This window comes from Phodopus roborovskii, unplaced genomic scaffold (genome assembly GCF_943737965.1).
Source record: "Phodopus roborovskii unplaced genomic scaffold, PHOROB, whole genome shotgun sequence".
Taxonomy (NCBI): Eukaryota; Metazoa; Chordata; class Mammalia; order Rodentia; family Cricetidae; genus Phodopus; species Phodopus roborovskii.
The window spans coordinates 6,218,048-6,235,458 of NW_026125506.1; the positions used below are offsets into that span (position 1 = coordinate 6,218,048).

General features: G+C 45.0%; 1 protein-coding gene across 1 annotated transcript in view; it reads left to right on the top strand.

Annotated features, from left to right (window-relative positions):
• Positions 1-17,411, top strand: part of Taok3 (TAO kinase 3) — a 142,411-nt gene that overhangs the window by 62,744 nt on the left and 62,256 nt on the right. The window contains exons 3-9 of the mRNA XM_051176516.1: positions 2,692-2,905; positions 5,544-5,615; positions 7,026-7,127; positions 9,347-9,392; positions 10,416-10,512; positions 12,839-12,952; positions 15,755-15,846. Of these exons, the coding sequence (XP_051032473.1) occupies positions 2,786-2,905; positions 5,544-5,615; positions 7,026-7,127; positions 9,347-9,392; positions 10,416-10,512; positions 12,839-12,952; positions 15,755-15,846 (643 nt within the window). The 5' untranslated portion in view covers positions 2,692-2,785. The remainder of the gene's footprint in view (positions 1-2,691; positions 2,906-5,543; positions 5,616-7,025; positions 7,128-9,346; positions 9,393-10,415; positions 10,513-12,838; positions 12,953-15,754; positions 15,847-17,411) is intronic.

Genomic DNA, 17,411 nt, shown 5'->3' on the forward strand with positions numbered 1-17,411 from the left:
GAAGGTGTGGCTTTCTGATTTGTAAGAAAAACAAAACAACAACAAAAAGCTAGACCAGGCCGGCCTTCTAAAGCCTTATATTGAGAGACGCTCCTTTTGGTTTGTAACAGTCAACTACTTTGTCTTGGGGTGTCTGTTGCTTCACTTGACCCCCAAGTCCTTTATAAAATACAGGCTGACATGGATTCTGACCCTAAGGCTCAACCCGATACAATGTTGTGCAAACAAGCACGATAATGCTCTGATAATGCTCTGCCCGATACAATGTTGTGCAAACACTAAGCACAATAATGCTCTGCCCGATACAATGTTGTGAAAACGGCCATGGGCACAGTATTTGTTAACTGAAACAATTGTCCAGCAGCTGGATATAGGCGGATAGGTTGTTCACCTCCTGTCCTGATGATAAACTAAGGGCCTGAAGTCATGTGTGCTGTCACCCTAGGCTGTCACATCACAAGAGGAAACGCATCTATCAGCACCGCCACCTTTACCTCTTTAACGAGTGACCTTTTAAAATTCAAGAATATCTTATTTTGAAGAAAAATCAATTTATAGTCTATACTATAATTACTTCAAGCAGAAATAAGTGGTTATTTTTGTGTGTAGGAAAGCTTTTTTTAGAATAAAAACAGGAAAAGTAACATCCCAGTATTTTTCAGATATCAAGGAAAAGCGTAGAATTGACACAGAATGAATTCGTGTTCGTTCGTTGGTACACACAGACAAGTCAGATGGCATCCTGCTGCTCATGGGAGCTTCCAGAAGCCTCTCAGAGTGGGCGTGGGCACCGTCTCCAATTTATAGCAGTTTCTGTCCATGGTTAATAAAGAACTGTGGGGTCACCTGAACCCCTTGCTGCACAAAAACATCATGTGCCTGTAGCTGAACTGTTCTGTCCTGCCAGCCCATTCCCAAATAACCACACTGAGCCTGGTTGTTATTAATATAAGTGCTTGGCTGATAGCCTGCTTAGGCTTGTCTCCAGCCAGCTCTTACAACTTAGATTAAGCAATCCATTTCCATTAATCTACATGCTGCCTGGAGGTCCATTTGCCTCATCTATGGATGTTCCGTGTTGCTCCTTCCGTATCTGTCTCTCCACTCTGCAGACTCCGCCCTTCTTTTTGCCAGCATTCTCTCTGCCCTGAAAATCCTGCCTAGCTATTGGCCAATCGGCTTTTTATTAGCAATGAGAGCAACGTGTTTTCACGGTGTACAGACAGATTATTCCACAGCACATTCCAGTCCTGGACCTTCCTGTCCCATCCAGAACTGGACACCAGTTCTGAGAGCCACTGGTTCCGCCCATCATACCAGTCAACCTATGACATTTTCAGCAGCCTGGTGGGCCAACTGCCCCGTGGTTTGTCCCGACCGCACCTTCTGAGTGGCCGGTAGTCTGTGTATCTACCTGTTCGGGGAATCTTTTGTAGGTGATATCATGCAGATGTAGTCTCTTGTGGCTGGCTTTGTTCACTTAATATACCACTTGCAAGATCCAACCACGTCAGAGCATAGACCGTTACTTTAGTCCTTTTCTTTTTCTTTTTGAGGCAGAATCTCATGAAGCCCACGCTGCCATCAAACTCACTATTAAACCAAGGGTGATTGACCTCACTGTTCACCTGTGTCCACTTCCCAAGTGCTGGGGTTACAGACATACTCCACCATAGCCAACCCTTTCTTCCCCTTTAGGGCTGACATTACATCATAGAGGTTGCTACATTTATTTATTCACCCCTTAATTACTGGCCACTGGATTATTTCTACTTTTTAGTGATTAGGAATAATGTCATTCTGAAACTTGTGTGAGGTGTTCGGTTTTTTGTTTGTTTGTGTTTGTATGAATGTCCTTTCCTTTCTCTTGGGGATGCACCTAACCATGTTATTCTTTTTATTTTCAGTTGTGTGTGTGTGTGTGTGTGTGTGTGTGTGTGTGTGTGTGTGAGCTTGAAAAAGCCAGATGGATATAGGAACCCCTGGAGCCGGAACTACAGGTGGTTCTAAGCCCCCTGGGTGCTGGCATTGGAATGCGGGTCCTCTGGAAGAGCAGCTTATGCTCTGAGCCCCTGGGCCAGCCCTTTGGCTCCAAGGAGTGGAATTCCTGAGGCAAATGCTAACTTCAGATCCTAGGTTTGTTTGGTCGGTTGGTTGATTGGTTGGCTTTGTTTTGTTTTATGAACTCTTGTTCCCAAGATGTCTGTGCCATTCCACATTCCTGCCTGCTGGGACAGAGAGCCCCATCCCTGCCTACCCCAGTTCCCAGTACTTGTCTGTTTTTATAGCTGTGTAGCTGTCTTAGTGAGCACAAAATGGTTTGGCTGTGGGTTTGAGTTTTGTTTCTGATGATGACATCAAGTGTTGTGACATAGTCTGTCTTTTTTTTTTTTTTTTTCTGTTGAGTTGTAAGATGAAGATACTTTTAAATGTGTTACATTTTATTCTACCTGTTGTGTACACGCCTCAGCGTACATGAGGAGGTAGGAGACTTGCAGGAATCCATTCTCTCCTTCTACCTGTGGGTTCTGGGGATGGAACTCAGGCCATCAGCCTTGGTGGCAAGCACCTTTACCTGCTGATCCGTTTTGCAGCCCCAGATAATTACTTTTTTAATGTTAATGTATGTTCATATTATCATCAAAACAGTGTGTTAGAAAGAACTGAATGGCAGATCTCCTTTCTCTACAGGGACTGAAGGTTTACGAGCACAAAAACAGTAGTCAATGAGACAGACAAAAGGACTGGGCCACCAAAAAGCAGCGCACTTGCCACTCTGGCCACCATGCGTAAAGGAGTGCTGAAGGACCCAGAGATTGCTGACCTCTTCTACAAGGATGACCCAGAAGAGCTTTTTATCGATTTGCATGAAATCGGACATGGGAGCTTCGGAGCCGTGTACTTTGTAAGTAATTGGTTGATGGCACAGCGTAGGCCCAGAAAGAAATCCTGCCTTCTGCCGAAGAGCACACTTGCGTTCCGTGCAGAGATGCATGGTCATTGCTGAAGGCAGTTCCGAAGCTCTAGGCTCTATTCCAGTGGTGGTTAAGGTAGTGATAAGCTTAAAGTCACTCCCTGTGTGTTTCCTGGAGATAAGCTTAAAGTCACTCCCTGTGTATTTCCTGGAGATGCTGAGTACCTTCAGCCTCTATTCTCCACCCCTCTACCCCAAAGCCTCCAAACCCGCATCCCAACCAGCCCTTCCAGTCTGGCAGGTTTCAGCCTAAGTGTTACCTCCACAAGACAGTCTTTACTGTTCAACTTTCTACCTCTTAAACAGCCAGTGTTTATATTTAGAAACATGCTAGCACAGTGACTAGCCATTTATGTCCTTTTCCCTAAATAATACGCACCATGATAACAGGGGTATGTCCATCTCATTCATTACAGTGTTCCTAGGAACTAGTATAATGTCTGCTAATGGTAGGAATTAAATAAACATAGGAGAATGGATGGATGGGCTGATGGATAGATGGATGGGTGGATGGGTGGATGGATGGATGGATAGACAGATAGATGGCTGGCTAGGCAATTGGATGGTTAGGTGAGTAGATAGATAAATCGCTATTTAGAGAGATGTATAAAAACGTGTATTGACAATCACAGAAAGTCACTATTTTCTGATAAATGGTACAAGACTGTCCCTCATTCCAAATCCTCCAGCCTGTATATTTTTATAAGAAAGTAAGGGACGGCTGTGATGGGAACACAGCCCGTTCACCTGGAGCTGGTCATGTGAGACATAATTCTTGCACCTGAAACAGTGGGAGTCTGCTTCCTCAGAGTAACCATGTGCCTTGAAGAGTACTAGCCTAGTGAAACAATAGGAAGAGAACGAACTGACAACTCCTTCTCTAATCTTGCGTCTGTCACTCTTCTTAAGTGCCTGTCAGCCTCGACCATCCGGGCACAGCTCCCCTCCAGTTCCTGCCCAGTGAGGGTTCCCACCTCCAGCTTGTCCTCTTGGGGCTAGCTCCACCGTGGGTCTCCTCAGAACCCTCACTGCACTGCAGCCCTTGACATCAATGCTGCCGCCTTCATCCCCCCTCCTTCATCCACATCCCATACCCATCTCGCTATCATCACTGTGGCTGCAAGGGGAACCAATTTCTATGTACTGATCCCATGTTTCGTCTTATATTTTTACTATGACATTAAATACCCAAGTACTGTTTCCTTTTTCACAAAGATGCCCTTTTGAAAGTACTTTTTAAATTTTTATTTATTTATGTATCTTTTTTAGGTATGAATGATCTGTCTGCATGTATGCCTGCATGCCAGAAGAGGGTATCAGATCCCGTTATAGACGGTTGTGAGCCAACATGTGGTTGCTGGGAATTGAACTCAGGACCTCTGGAAGAATAGCCAGTGTTCTTAACCACTGAGCCATCTCTCCAGCCCCTTTAAAGTGTTTTTAATTTAAATATATCATATATAAAGAAGTACACACACACACACACACACACACACACACACACACACTTGGCCTGGGTGTAACTCAGAGGTAGAACACTTGTCTAGCCTGCACCAAGGCTCAAAGCTCAACACAAACAGAAAAACAAAAGCAAGTACCTACCCCTAAGAATGTATATTTTAAGCAGTAATTAAAGGGCAATCTATGGGAAATTATCAGGACAAGAAGAATATTGCCATTTCCCAGAAGCCCGCCATATGCCCTTCCCGCCTCAGGGCACCCACCCCCTGCTCCCCCGAGTAATGTCCACTGTCCATATTTCACAGTGCTTATACTCTTGCTTTTCTTTCTATGTAACATTGACACCCCCAGGTGAGGTAACTTTGTTTTGCCTAGTTTTCAGGTTCTTTAAATGGAAACGTTCTGGGCTCAGTTGTTATAGCCAGTATTGCTCTTGTAGGGGACCCAAGTTCGGTTCCTAGCAACTGTGTCCGGTGGCTGGGGATCACTGTAACTCCAGAATCCATGTATCCAAACCCTCTTCTGGCTTCCATGGGAACCTGCATACACATGATGTACATAAACTCAAGTGGGTACATACATATACATAGAAATAGAAATAAATCTACTAAAAATTTTAAAAATAAAATAGGAACATTATGCATTCCTTCATTATTTTGTTTTTTGTTTGTTTGTTTTTCAAGACAGGATTTCTCTGTGTAACAGTCCTGGCTGTCCTGGAACTCACTCTGTAGATCGGGCTAGCCTTGATCTCACAGAGATCCCCCTGCCTCTGCCTCCTGAGTGCTGGGACTAAAGGCGTGTGCCACCACCTCCTGAATCGTTGCATTTCTTTCATTTGACCATGGTTTTTGGTTTGTTTGTTTGTTTGTTTGTTTGTTTACATCGTATTATAACTCTCACACATGTTATTACAGCAAGGTACTTGGGAAGCCATTCCCATGAAGTCAGGGTGGAGTGGCCCTCTAACCCATCAGTAAGAGAGAGCACCTTTAAGAACTGTGTTGCTGAGGTGTGGACAGATGCTACAAGGCTCTAGTACAGTGCTTCGGTTAAGGTGACTGGATGTCATAACTCTTTTTATTTTTCTTCCTCTCTCTTATCGCAGGCAACAAATTCTCACACCAATGAGGTGGTTGCAGTTAAGAAAATGTCCTACAGTGGGAAGCAGACCCACGAGGTAAGACAGCCCCATGCCTGAGCAGATGTGTCAGATTAGGGTGAGGTTAGCCAAGTCCCGAGCTCTGGCATCCCACACAGAGGAAGGACAGCTACCCAGGGGTTGCCATGGTATTTCAAAAGCCGTTAGAAGGGATGAGTCCACTGTTCTCCCCACAGAGACATGTCTGAGGTGACAGACCTGCCACATACCCTCTCAGGATAATTATGGTATGGAGACCTGTAGAGTACCCCATTACCCCATAAACACATATGATTCATATGTATTCATTAAACAGAGAAGAAAGCTTTCAAAAAATATGATCCATAGAAGTTATTTAGGTGTTTATCACAATGTTGTTCTTTGTTTTTTCTTTTAAAATCAAGGACAATTTTTTGTTTCGTTGGTTGTTTTTTTTTTTTTTTTTTTTTTTTTTTCTATTTTTCAAGACAAGGTTTCTCTGTGGCTTTGGAGGCTGTCCTGGAATTAGCTCTTTATCAAGGACAATTTTATAAGAGTTTAAAAGAAACCCTCCCTAGGAAGGTTGTAAACTATAAACCTCAGTAGCTGCCCCTAAGTGAGAGAGAATAGAGACCAGAAAAAAAGCCATGCCGTCTAAACTGGCACAGCGCATGGCAGACAGGGAGGGAATTATAAAGTAACAACAAAAAATAATTTCATGTTTGGAGGTCATCACAACAGGAGGAACTGTATTAAAGGATCAAAACATTAGGAAGACTGGGAACCATGGTTCTAGAGAAACAGCAAGGAGGCTCAAAGTGTTAGGGAAGGACACAGGCCAGGTGGTGGTGGTGGTGGTGGTGCACACCTTTAATCCCAGCACTCGGGAGGCAGAGGCAGGTGGATCTCTGAGTTCGAGGCCAGCCTGCTCTACAGAGAGAGTTCCAGGACAGCCAGGGCTACACAGAGGAACCCTGTCTAAAGAAAAGGAAAGGAGGGATTGACAAGTAAAAAACCTTGTTTCAAATTTAAATAAAAAGAAAGAAGGAGGGAGGGAGGGAAGGGAAGGGAAGGAAAGGGAAAGAAAGACTCAGAAAGATAAGAAGGGAATTGGGTTTCTCTGAGTTACTCAGTGAGTAGGCTGGCTTCAGAAGCTTCGTAGGCAGAGCCCAGAAAACTGCTGGCCATAGGTTGTCTCTGGTGGAGCCCCTGCAGAGCTTTGTAATACTGCATCTAAGCAACAGCCTTCCAGTGTAGAACATGGATGTGAGTAGTGGTTTGATTTTGATATATTTGATGAGAGACTTGGGCCTCATGCTATATTAAAACAACAGCACAAGGTAACTAGCTGGTTCATTTATTAAATATTTACCTTATATCCATCTAACACAGAAGAAGAAGAAATATATAAACACTCGATAAATACTGTTTTCAGTTTGATTATTAAAACACCTTTTCCGATTTCCACAGAAATGGCAAGACATTCTTAAGGAAGTTAAATTCTTACAGCAGCTGAAGCACCCCAACACCATCGAATACAAAGGTTGCTATTTAAAAGAGCACACTGCTTGGGTAAGTCACAGTCTCTGTTCTCTTTGTTTCCGTTCACTTTTTTAGTTATTTATTTGCACTACAAAATTATGAGTCCTGTTTCTGTCCCGTTTGACTTTTGTAATTGACTTGTCAGTGCTCGCCATTTGTCATTTGGTCTGTATTCCATGAGATTAAATATGCCAGTCTAGCCTATCGGAAGCATCATTCTGAAGACATTTAGCAAAGGGATGGTAAAAAGTTAACGTCATCTTGTAAAACCAAAAGGTAAATCCTTTTAGTCTCCTAGAGTTTTTAAAGACTTTTGTCACATTCGTCGTCTTGTGTGTGCATGTGCGTGTTTGCCACGTGCACATGTGGAAGTCAGAGGATGACTCGTGGAGACCATGTCTCCCTTCCACAAAATGTGTTCCAGGGATTAGAGTCAAGTCATAGACAAGTGCCTTTACCCATTGAGGCGTCTAGCCAGCCTTCATCCTAGGATGGTTTAAGATTTATTTATTTTGATTTTGTATATAAGAATGTTTTGCCTGCATATATGTGTGCACCATGTGTGCAGTACCCACAGAGGTCAAGAGGGCTTCAGATCCCCTGGATCTGTAGTTATAGACAGTTGTGAACCGCCATGGGTTGCTGGGAATTGAACCCAAGTCCTCTACAAGGGCAGCCAGTGCTCTGAACTGCTGAGCCGTCTTGTCTCTCCAGCCCACATTCTAGAATTTGTATCTTTGCCACGTCCACCTTCCTCCCCATTCCATCTGGCCAAAATGTTGGCACTTTACCGGATGCTGTCACTGTACAATGTTCACAAAATGACACCACCACTGTGTCTCTGGGGTGGGGTAGCCTTTTTTCCACATGGCTTGTTTTTGTTTTATGTGATGGTCACTGTTAGAGGCTGGCATATCACACGCTGTTTAGAATGTGAAGGTGTTGAACTTTGCAGTCAATCATACTGGACATTTTAACATAAAGTTCAATTTACCTGTCTATGATGGGTTGTTCGTGATGAGCCAAGAATGCCTTTCTGGACCCTCTGGCCTACAGGAAATGGGCATTCTGTTCCCAGACATTGTGAACAAGCATTTCTGCTCGAGGAGTTCATTTGTTGTGTGCATGGGTGTGCGTGCATGTGTGCACATACATTTTTCTATGTGTGTATGTGTGAGCATGTAAATGCCACAGGTTGAGAGTCAAGTGTATTCCTCAGTTGCTCTCCACCATATTTGTTGAGACAGTGTCTCTCACCGAACCTGGGATTTGTCCATTTGACGAGACTGGCTAGCTAATGAACCCCAGGGAACCTCTGTGTCCACCTCCCCAGCACTGGGATTACAGGCATACAACTCTGTACCCTGCTTTTACATGGAGACTGAGCTCTGATCCTCATGCTTGCAAGGGAAGTTTTAGCGTCTGAACCATCATCTCTCCATCCCCTTAAGAGTCTTTCAGCCGTCTAGAACCCCTGCTTCCTATTTGAACAACTGTATTCAGCCATCTGGAACCCTTGCTTCCTGCCTGAGCAAGAGTGCTTCACTGTCTAGAACACAGATTTTTCTGGTTTGTGTATTCCTCAACATTTTCTAACAAATTTTATCTTACAATAAATAATAAGCAATAATATCTAGCCATTCAAAATCTATTACAAAACAAGACTGTGGGAAGAAGGTATTAGGTTGGAATTGGCGATCTCAACTTGACTATCTACAATGAATATTTCTATATTAATTAACCCTCATATGGTCAGAGGACAAGAACTGAAATGTGGAAAATTATGAAAATCAATTCATTATCCAGGGACCAGATAAAACAGGCTCTTAGTGCTTCAGTTGAATGGTTGTGTGGTTGGTTGATTGGTTATTCAGTTGGTTGTCTGGGTACTTGGTTAGTTGGTTGGTTAGTTGGCTGGTTGGTTTTGTAGGTGGTTGATTAATTGGTTGGTTGGTTGTTGGAGTACTTGGTTAGTTGTATGGTTTGTTGTATAGTAATGTGGTTAGTTTGTTGGTTAGTTGATTGGTTGGTTGGATGGTTTTTGGTTGGTTGTGTGTTTGGTTTATTATTTGTTTGGGTATTTAGTTAGTTGTGTGATCAGTTGTCTGGTTTTGTGGTTGTTTGATTGCTTGTTGGTTGGCTTTGTCGTTGGTTGATTTGTTGTTCAGTTGGCTTGCTGGTTGGGTGGTTGGTTAACTTAAGGAGCTTCTTATTAACTTTTATTATTCCGATCTTTTAATCTGTTCCAGTTGGTGATGGAATACTGCCTAGGTTCAGCCTCTGACTTGTTAGAAGGTAAGGATGACATCACTATGGCTCTCCTATTTCCCTCCATCACGTTCTCTGTGGGCCTGAAGAGGCCGCTCAGCCATAAGAACACTCTGCTCTTGGGAAGAACCCAAGTTTGGCTCCCAGGTGGCTCACAACTGCCTGTAATTCCAGCTCTGGGGACCTGACGCCTTCTTTTGGCCTCCACAGGCACCTGTATTCATGTGCGCATAGACTCTCTCTATCCCTCTCTCTCCCCCTGTCTCTCTCTCTAATATATCTTTTTTTTTTTTTTTTTTTTAAAGTATTTTATCTTCTTTTAGAAAAATAGACAAAGTACATTTTGGGCCTCTGGTCAAAAGGCAGTTCAGGGTCATGTGGGTAAACTCTGCACATATAATCTCTACCATGTAGTTGACATATCTGTAACATCAGCAGTCTTCCTACTATTGAGGCCATGGCCATCTAGGGCAGGCATTGCAGAAATGTTTGGTTAATATGGTGTGGTACCCATAGCCGAAAACCATCAAAGCCCTATGTAAGTGTTGCTGTCTACCCTTTGCCAGTGTCACAATGGACATGTATGTGAGACTGTGTGTGTGTGTGTTTGTGTGGATGTGCGTGCACGCATGTGCACAGACCCAGTCTCCTCTGTCCAGTGCTACTACGACCTGCAGCTCTGTTTAAAATTCCATTTAAAAATGTCTGAAGCCACCCATGGTCTCTCAGCAGAAGCTGCTTCCCAGCCTCTTTACCTGTGGGTCAAGGTGGGTAATTATGGAGGCTTTGCAGCAGAGACCAGCATGGCCCAGGTCACTGTCTACTTTGACTCGCCATTGAGCAGTAAATCAGTGCCACAGCCTGTGATTTCACTTGGTTAGTCTCACGTTTATGTGCCTGGCTTTCCTCATCTACTGCTGCATTATGGAAGGCACGGCTTCCGTGGGTTCAGGGGGATATGCTCTCAAGGTGTCCTTTGCTGGAGTGTGTGTTATCTGTGTGATGTGGAAGGCTGGCCATCTGTCCTGACCATCTGTCCTTCCTCCTCAGTTCATAAGAAACCACTTCAGGAAGTGGAAATTGCTGCTATCACTCACGGTGCCTTGGAGGGGCTGGCCTACCTCCACTCTCACTCCCTGATCCATAGGTAAGTCCAGATCCCAGCTTCCTTTCCGGTTCCCGTCCCACTCCGTAGACCATGGGAACCTGTGTGTGGTCCAGTTTTCTGCACCTGAGGGATTGCAGGAAACGACAGACAGGGACAGCTCCAGGCCCCTCCCACAGCTCCAGGAAGACTGCATCCTTCTAATGTTTGGGGCGGGGGTGGGGTGGGGTGGGGAGGGGGCTGTTTAGTTGTTGTTTATGGGTTGTACGTAATTGTTATTTTTAGTTTAGATTTTTGGTTTTTTTCCTTTTCTGAAACAGGGTCTTACCATGTAGCCCAGGCTGGCCCCGAACTCACAATGTACCCCAGGCGGATCTTGAACTCCATAGGGCTGACATTTGTGGTGTGCACTGCCCCGTACCTGGCTTCGTGTGTAGGTAGCTGGCCTCCTTTGATGGCACAGGGAAATCTGAAGGAGGGCCCATCTGCTTTTCCACTTTGGGTCAGGAACCGAAACTGACTGAGTTCCCTGCACAGAATAGCAGCTGAGCTGAGCCATGGCCTCTTCTCCCGTTCTTCTGGTCCCTGAGTCCTGTGTCATTCCCGGCAGGCACATACATGGAGGCTCACAGCTGCCTGGAACTCCAGTTCCAGGAGTTCTGACACCCTCTTCTGACACTGTGGGCATCGCAACATGTATAAAGGCAAAATGCTCATACACAAATAGATCTTTCTTTCAGAAGGGCTAAACTGGACTGGGATGTGTGTGCATTGGTACTAGAGCATTTGCATACCCCACACAAGGCCACCCAGTCCATCCCCAGCACCACAAAACATAAATACCTGGTAGATAATGACTAAACCCACTTATCATGTAATCAATGGATGTTGTAGATTTTTGATTCCCGTTTCCTAGGAATCAAGGTATGATTGCTGATGGTGACTCGCTTGCAAGTTTTCTGTGTTGTATCTGCAGCCACCGTTTAATTTTGTGTGTGTCCTTCTTAATCAGCATGATACTTGTGAGAAAAAACTGAGAAGACAAAGAAAATTTCCTTAATGTCCTTTAAATTTCAAAATGAAAGATAAGCATGGTGGCACACACCTTTAATCCCAGCACTCAGGAGGCAGAGGCAGGAGGATCCCTGTGAGTTCAAGGCCAGCCTCGTCAACAGAGCAAGCTCCAGGACAAAGAGAAAACCTGTCTCAAAAAAAATTTTTTTTCAAACAAAACAATTTTTTTAAGAGTACCATAGCCAAGTACAGGGGCATATGTATATACTCTCAGGACTTGTGAAGTAGAGGCAGAGGATTAGAAGTTCAAGGCCAACCTCAGCTACATAAAGAGTTCAAGACCAGCCGGGGCTATATGGTCTTCAAACAAAACACGAATACCACTCACCTCATCTGTGTGTTGCGGTGCGGTGAGGGGTGTTTCCTCCCCAAGCCCCCCTGTTGCAAGAGACCGAACGGCATCTTTGTTTCCAGTTCTCCTGCACGGTGTCACCTCGGGGAGGGGGACTGCCGTTTCAAGGGAAGCTTTGGAAGCTGTTAAGCCTGTCACCGTCTCTCCACTTCTCAGCTGTCCCTTTCCACCGCCCGTCATCAACTCGCAGTTTGTGCTTCCCAGCCCTCATTATCCGCCATTCATTTCTTAAGAAAAACAAGGGAGGGCACATCCGCATCACCCTCTCATTGTGAATTTTCATAATGGTATTTTCCCCCCAACATTTCACTGCGCATCAAATATCAAACATCTTTAGCAGCGAGCCAGCCACAGCCCGTCATCGCGAGACTGAAATGCAAGCTCCTAACCCCTAATCCTTGTCTGTTTTGATCTTTCAGGGTCTTCTTTTTACTGTACAGTGTTATTCCTTAAATAACACCTTTTCTATAACCCGTACCCTCCCATGCCTTCTTATAGTGGCATTTACAATTAAAGGGAGAGAGAAAGGGTCACGGGCAAGACAGAACAGGTACGTGACCAGCCAAAGAGCCCTGCTCAGGGCAGCAGCCCAGGCATGTCAGACAGTTCGGAAGGGGGAAAGCAGGCCGTTACAAACGGCTTCGATTCTCCCGGCACAAGGAATGGTGGTGGTGGTTGGATAAAACCCTTGTGAGAGTTGCCACCTCAGAGCCCCCACCCTTGACTGGCATGGCTGCCTCTTTCCCTCGCTCCACACCCCGTCTGAAGACAGCTCCTCCTGGAAGTCCTTCCAGTGACCACCCAGGAATGCGGGCTCCCTTACAACACGCAGTGACAGCCGGGAAAAGTATGCTTGTGTGTGTGTTTAATTGCATGCTCTGGCCTCCTGCATTGTAAGAGTTGAGGGGTTAAGTCTCAGATCCTCCTCTTTTTCTCCTGCAGGGACATTAAAGCTGGGAATATCCTCCTCACAGAACCAGGACAGGTGAAGCTGGCTGACTTTGGATCCGCCTCCATAGCCTGTCCTGCCAACTCCTTCGTGGGGACACCATACTGGTGCGTAGACATAGAAGATATGATGTAGGCTTAGAATGCACAAATGTGAGCAGAGGGAGACTTGGCATCGCTGCTGTTGTTTCTGCGGTGATAGGGATGGAACCCAGGAGCTGGAGACTGCTGGGCAAGTGTTCAACCCCTGAACTTCATTCCTTTATTTGGAAACACAATCCGCTAGTTTGTTCAGATTGGCCACAATGCACTCTCTATCCCAGGCTGACGTTGTATATGCAATCCTCCTGCCTCAGGCTACCTTAGACTGCACAGCCAAGCCTAGCCTTCCTTGCTCTGTCCCGACGGTGTGTTACCAGCCAGGAATAGTGGTTGCGCACCTTTAATCCCAGCACTTAAGAGGCAAAGGCAGGCCGCTGTGAGTTCAGTCAGGGTTAGAGAGAGAGAGAGAGAGAGAGAGAGAGAGAGAGAGAGAGAGAGAGACTCTATTTAAAAGAAAAAAGAAAGAAAGAAACTGTGTTCCCAGTGTGCCCCAATCAGATTTCATTTGAAAAGGTTAGAAACCTCGCCTGCCAGAAAGAGTGACCTTAAATGCCCAAATGAGGCAGCTGGCTTCGGGTCTCCTTTGTGTGTTATCGATTTGCTGGGCTAGCTCCATCTAAGGTTTCGCTTGAAATCTCTTTTGAACTGCTCCCTTGAGGCATCGTGTTCAGGACAAGGGATCTTCTTTACAGCTCTCTGGCTGGCCACCAAGCCACGGTGGAAGAAATCCAAGCTCCCAACTCTGTTGAGCCCTCTGATATTTAATCCACTGTGACGTCATTCTGACTTGGAGTCGTCCCCCGCATGCTGTCCCAGATCCCCTTTCCAAACATCCACCGATGCCCCATCATGTTATTGTTGCTTTGAAAAGCCTGTGAAGAGTGACTGCTGTCTGATTTCCCCCGCTCATCATGAGATAGTATTTACAAAGCCACCGCCAATGCGGAATAGATCCTAACACGATCCAAAGCCAGCTGAAGGCAAAGGGGCTGTCCCTTCTAGGGGTCACACACGATGCCCAACTTTACCAGAACCCGTTTGTTCTATAAATTGCAGTGTCTTTGGAACAGAGGGTCACGTTCCTTTACGCCGTCCCTCCAGAGGTTTTCGTGTCTTTTTAGAGTAATTCATTTGTCTCTGCTCACATGAGCACGCGTGATGTCCTTTACACATCTCCATGATGTCCCTCTGACAGGTCTCTCCATTTTTTTAGAGGAAGAAACAAACCGTAGTTGAGAGAGCAAACTGAGAGCAAAAAGTAGAGACGGGATGTGTTGAAAACTCGTGTAGTAGTTTCTAGAAATCACCAGTGACATTTGTGTTTTGAACAGAGTTCTGGGTGGTTTGTGTAAAGGAAAATCTCTATCAGGAAAACAAAATCTTCAATTTTTAAAATTAATTCTTTAGCTGCTGTACAAAATAATAGGTTGTATCATATTTTCTCAAATCTGCCACATTTTGTACTTTGTTCAGATTCATCTGCATGTCTTCCGTACTGCTAACCTGCCGGCTCCGGCTCCCATAGTACCCTCCCTACTTTCTTCCCTCCTCCCCTCCCTCCTTCCTTCTCCCCTTCATTTACCTTTCTAAGTCTGGCTTATTTCACTTAACGTGATATGTGGCACAGATTCTAATCGGTCTCAATAAAAACTCACAGACAGATATTGGGGTTCAAACTGAAGATCAGAAAAGCAAAGCAGCCAAGCCACTAGAGAGTTCTACCAAGGATCAGACCAAAGAGGGGCGACCCTGTCCTCAGAGTGACTGCAGACTGTAATGCTCTCCACCAAACCTCAGACTGCACTCAGACTGCACTGAGCTCCTGCCTCGTATTCCTCCCTAGAGCTGGGATTAAAGGGTGTCTTCTCAAGTGCTGGGGTCAAAGGTGTGAGCTCTGTTTCTCTTTCAGATCGATTCCCGCTCATGTAGCCTTGCTGTTCAAGGGGGGGCTTGAACTCACAGAGCTCTGACTGCCTCTGTCTCCCGAGTGCTGCCATTAAAAGTGTGGCTGCCACTCACTGCCTGTCCCCTATGGCTAGATTACGAACAAAATATCACTACATGATGATCCTCAGCCCTACCCCATATCTTAGTTACTTTGCTATTGCTGTGATAAAACACTATGACCAAAGCGACTTTTTTTTTTTTTTTTTTTTTTTTTTTTTAATTTCCAAGGGTTAGAGCCTGTGAGTGTCGGGGCAGGGAGCATGGCAGCGGGGACAGCTGAGAGCTCACATCTTAAGGCATAACCATGAGTCAGAGAGAGAAAGACACTAGGAATCCAGGAGGACATTGAAACCTCAAAGCTTATCTACCATTGGCACACCTTCTCCAACAAGGCCACACCTTCTAACCCTTCCCAAATAGTTCCACCAGCCAGGGACCAAGTATTCAAGGATAGGAGCCTACAGGGACCATTCCCATTCAAACCAACACATCATGGATGCCTCCATCGTGTACCTGAACCACGTTTCCCTTACCTACGCATCTATTGATTACCTAGGCTGGTTTCATTCCATGGCTGCTACAAATAACACCACAACAGACACTGAAAATTTTAAGCAGGAGCTGGAGAAATGTCACAGCAATTAAAAGCACTTGCTTTTCTTGCAAAGGACCAAGGTTTGGTTCCTAGCAAAGAACCGAGGTTTGGTTCCTAGAAAACAAAAGGAAAAAAAAAAAAAAAAAAAACTTTTAAGTGCCCTTAAAAATACTTTTGAATATTCTTAAATCTACTGTCCCAAGAAGTTTTATAATGGAAATTTTGTTTGTACTGACAACTTGAGTTCTGCGCATTGTGTTTGGCAGGATGGCCCCAGAGGTGATCTTAGCCATGGATGAAGGGAAGTATGATGGGAAAGTTGACATCTGGTCGCTCGGCATCACCTGTATAGAACTGGGTGAGTGAAGAGTAATTTTCATTGGATCTTTGTGAACTGGTCCCCACTATGCTCATCACTGACTGACAGCTGTACAAGGCCAGGCAATGTGAATCTGTTGTAGGTTTTTCCCACGCTCTTACATACCACAGAAGATTGTTCCTTCTCTGCTGTGTCTCCATGAAATACAAGCCAGTATGTGCTCGTACTTGAGAAATACCCCGACTTTGTGTGACGCTGCATATCCTGTCTTTTTTTCTTTTTAAGATTTATTTATTTAATATATATGAGTACCCTATTGACTTTATGACAGAATAGGGCACCAGATCTCATTACAGATGGTTGTGAGCCACTATGTGGTTGCTGGGAATGGAACTCAGGACCTCTGGAAGAGAAGCCAGTGAGTGCTCTTAACCTCTGAGCCATCTCTCCAGCGCCCACAAGCCCTGTCTTTACAATAACCCCCATTGCTTTAGTTCACATTCCCAGCCATACAGGGAAAATACATGTCCTTAACATTGTTCTCTGACCTGGCAGTGGAACCTTAAAGGAAACATCATAGTAAGAGATGCATCAGTGTGACAGTTGTCCCCCAGGGACTGGGGAGATGCTCAGTGGCCAAGAGCACTCACTATTCTTCAGAGGACCCGAGTCCACTCAAATCTTTAAAGCTGTCCCCCAAATATTTATAACCTAAAGCTATCTAAAATGCCATTGGTTTTCCTGGTTGCATATTTGAACCTTGGCTTGTCTTTAGATGACATCTATCCCACAGCATGCCAATAAACTTAACAAACCAAGCTGTAACTGGAGGGAAGGACCCAGGGTAACCTTCCTGTGTCTCCATAGTGTAAACTGCCATTGTTGTTCCCTAGATATGGGCCCTGTTAGCCTTCCTAAGCCAGGGCAAGTTGACCCAGGTTTAATCTGCTTTCTCTAGAAATTTCGAACAACTTCTGAGAAGTCTTTGTCTGGTTTTTAAGATGTATATCTCCTTTAATTTAAATTCTTCTTTCCTGGTCTCTGCATTGGCGCCATCAGAATTTCTGAAAAGTTTGCCCTGTAGAGAAGAACTGAGACACTCACATTGTTCCTAGTGTTTTATTCACCTCTTCCAACAGAAGAGCTTAGATGCGTGGTCTGTCTGTCCCTTTCTAGTGGAAAGAAAAGTGATTCAAGGGGGAAGATTAGAGTGTTTACTTATTTTTTTTTTCAATGAGGTCACATATCCACGTAGTTCATAAATCAAAAATTTTAAGTCAGGGGATTGGAGAGAGAGCTCAGGGAGGGGTAAGGCCACTTACTACCTTCAGAGGTCCTGAATTCTGTTCCCAGTGCCCACTTTGAGCAGCTCACAATCATCTGTAACTCCAGCTCCAGGGAATCCCCTGGCCTCTCCTGGCCTCCGCAGGCACCTGCACTCACCTGTCATTTATTTGTATGCCTAGACACACACTCACGCACATCAAGCATGGTGGTATGCACATGACCCAGGAGTTGGAAGGTTCCTGAGGTCTGGGGTAACCGCCACTATGTCACCCATTTCAGTACTGAGCCTAACTGCACCTCAGCTTCTTCCCTTAGGA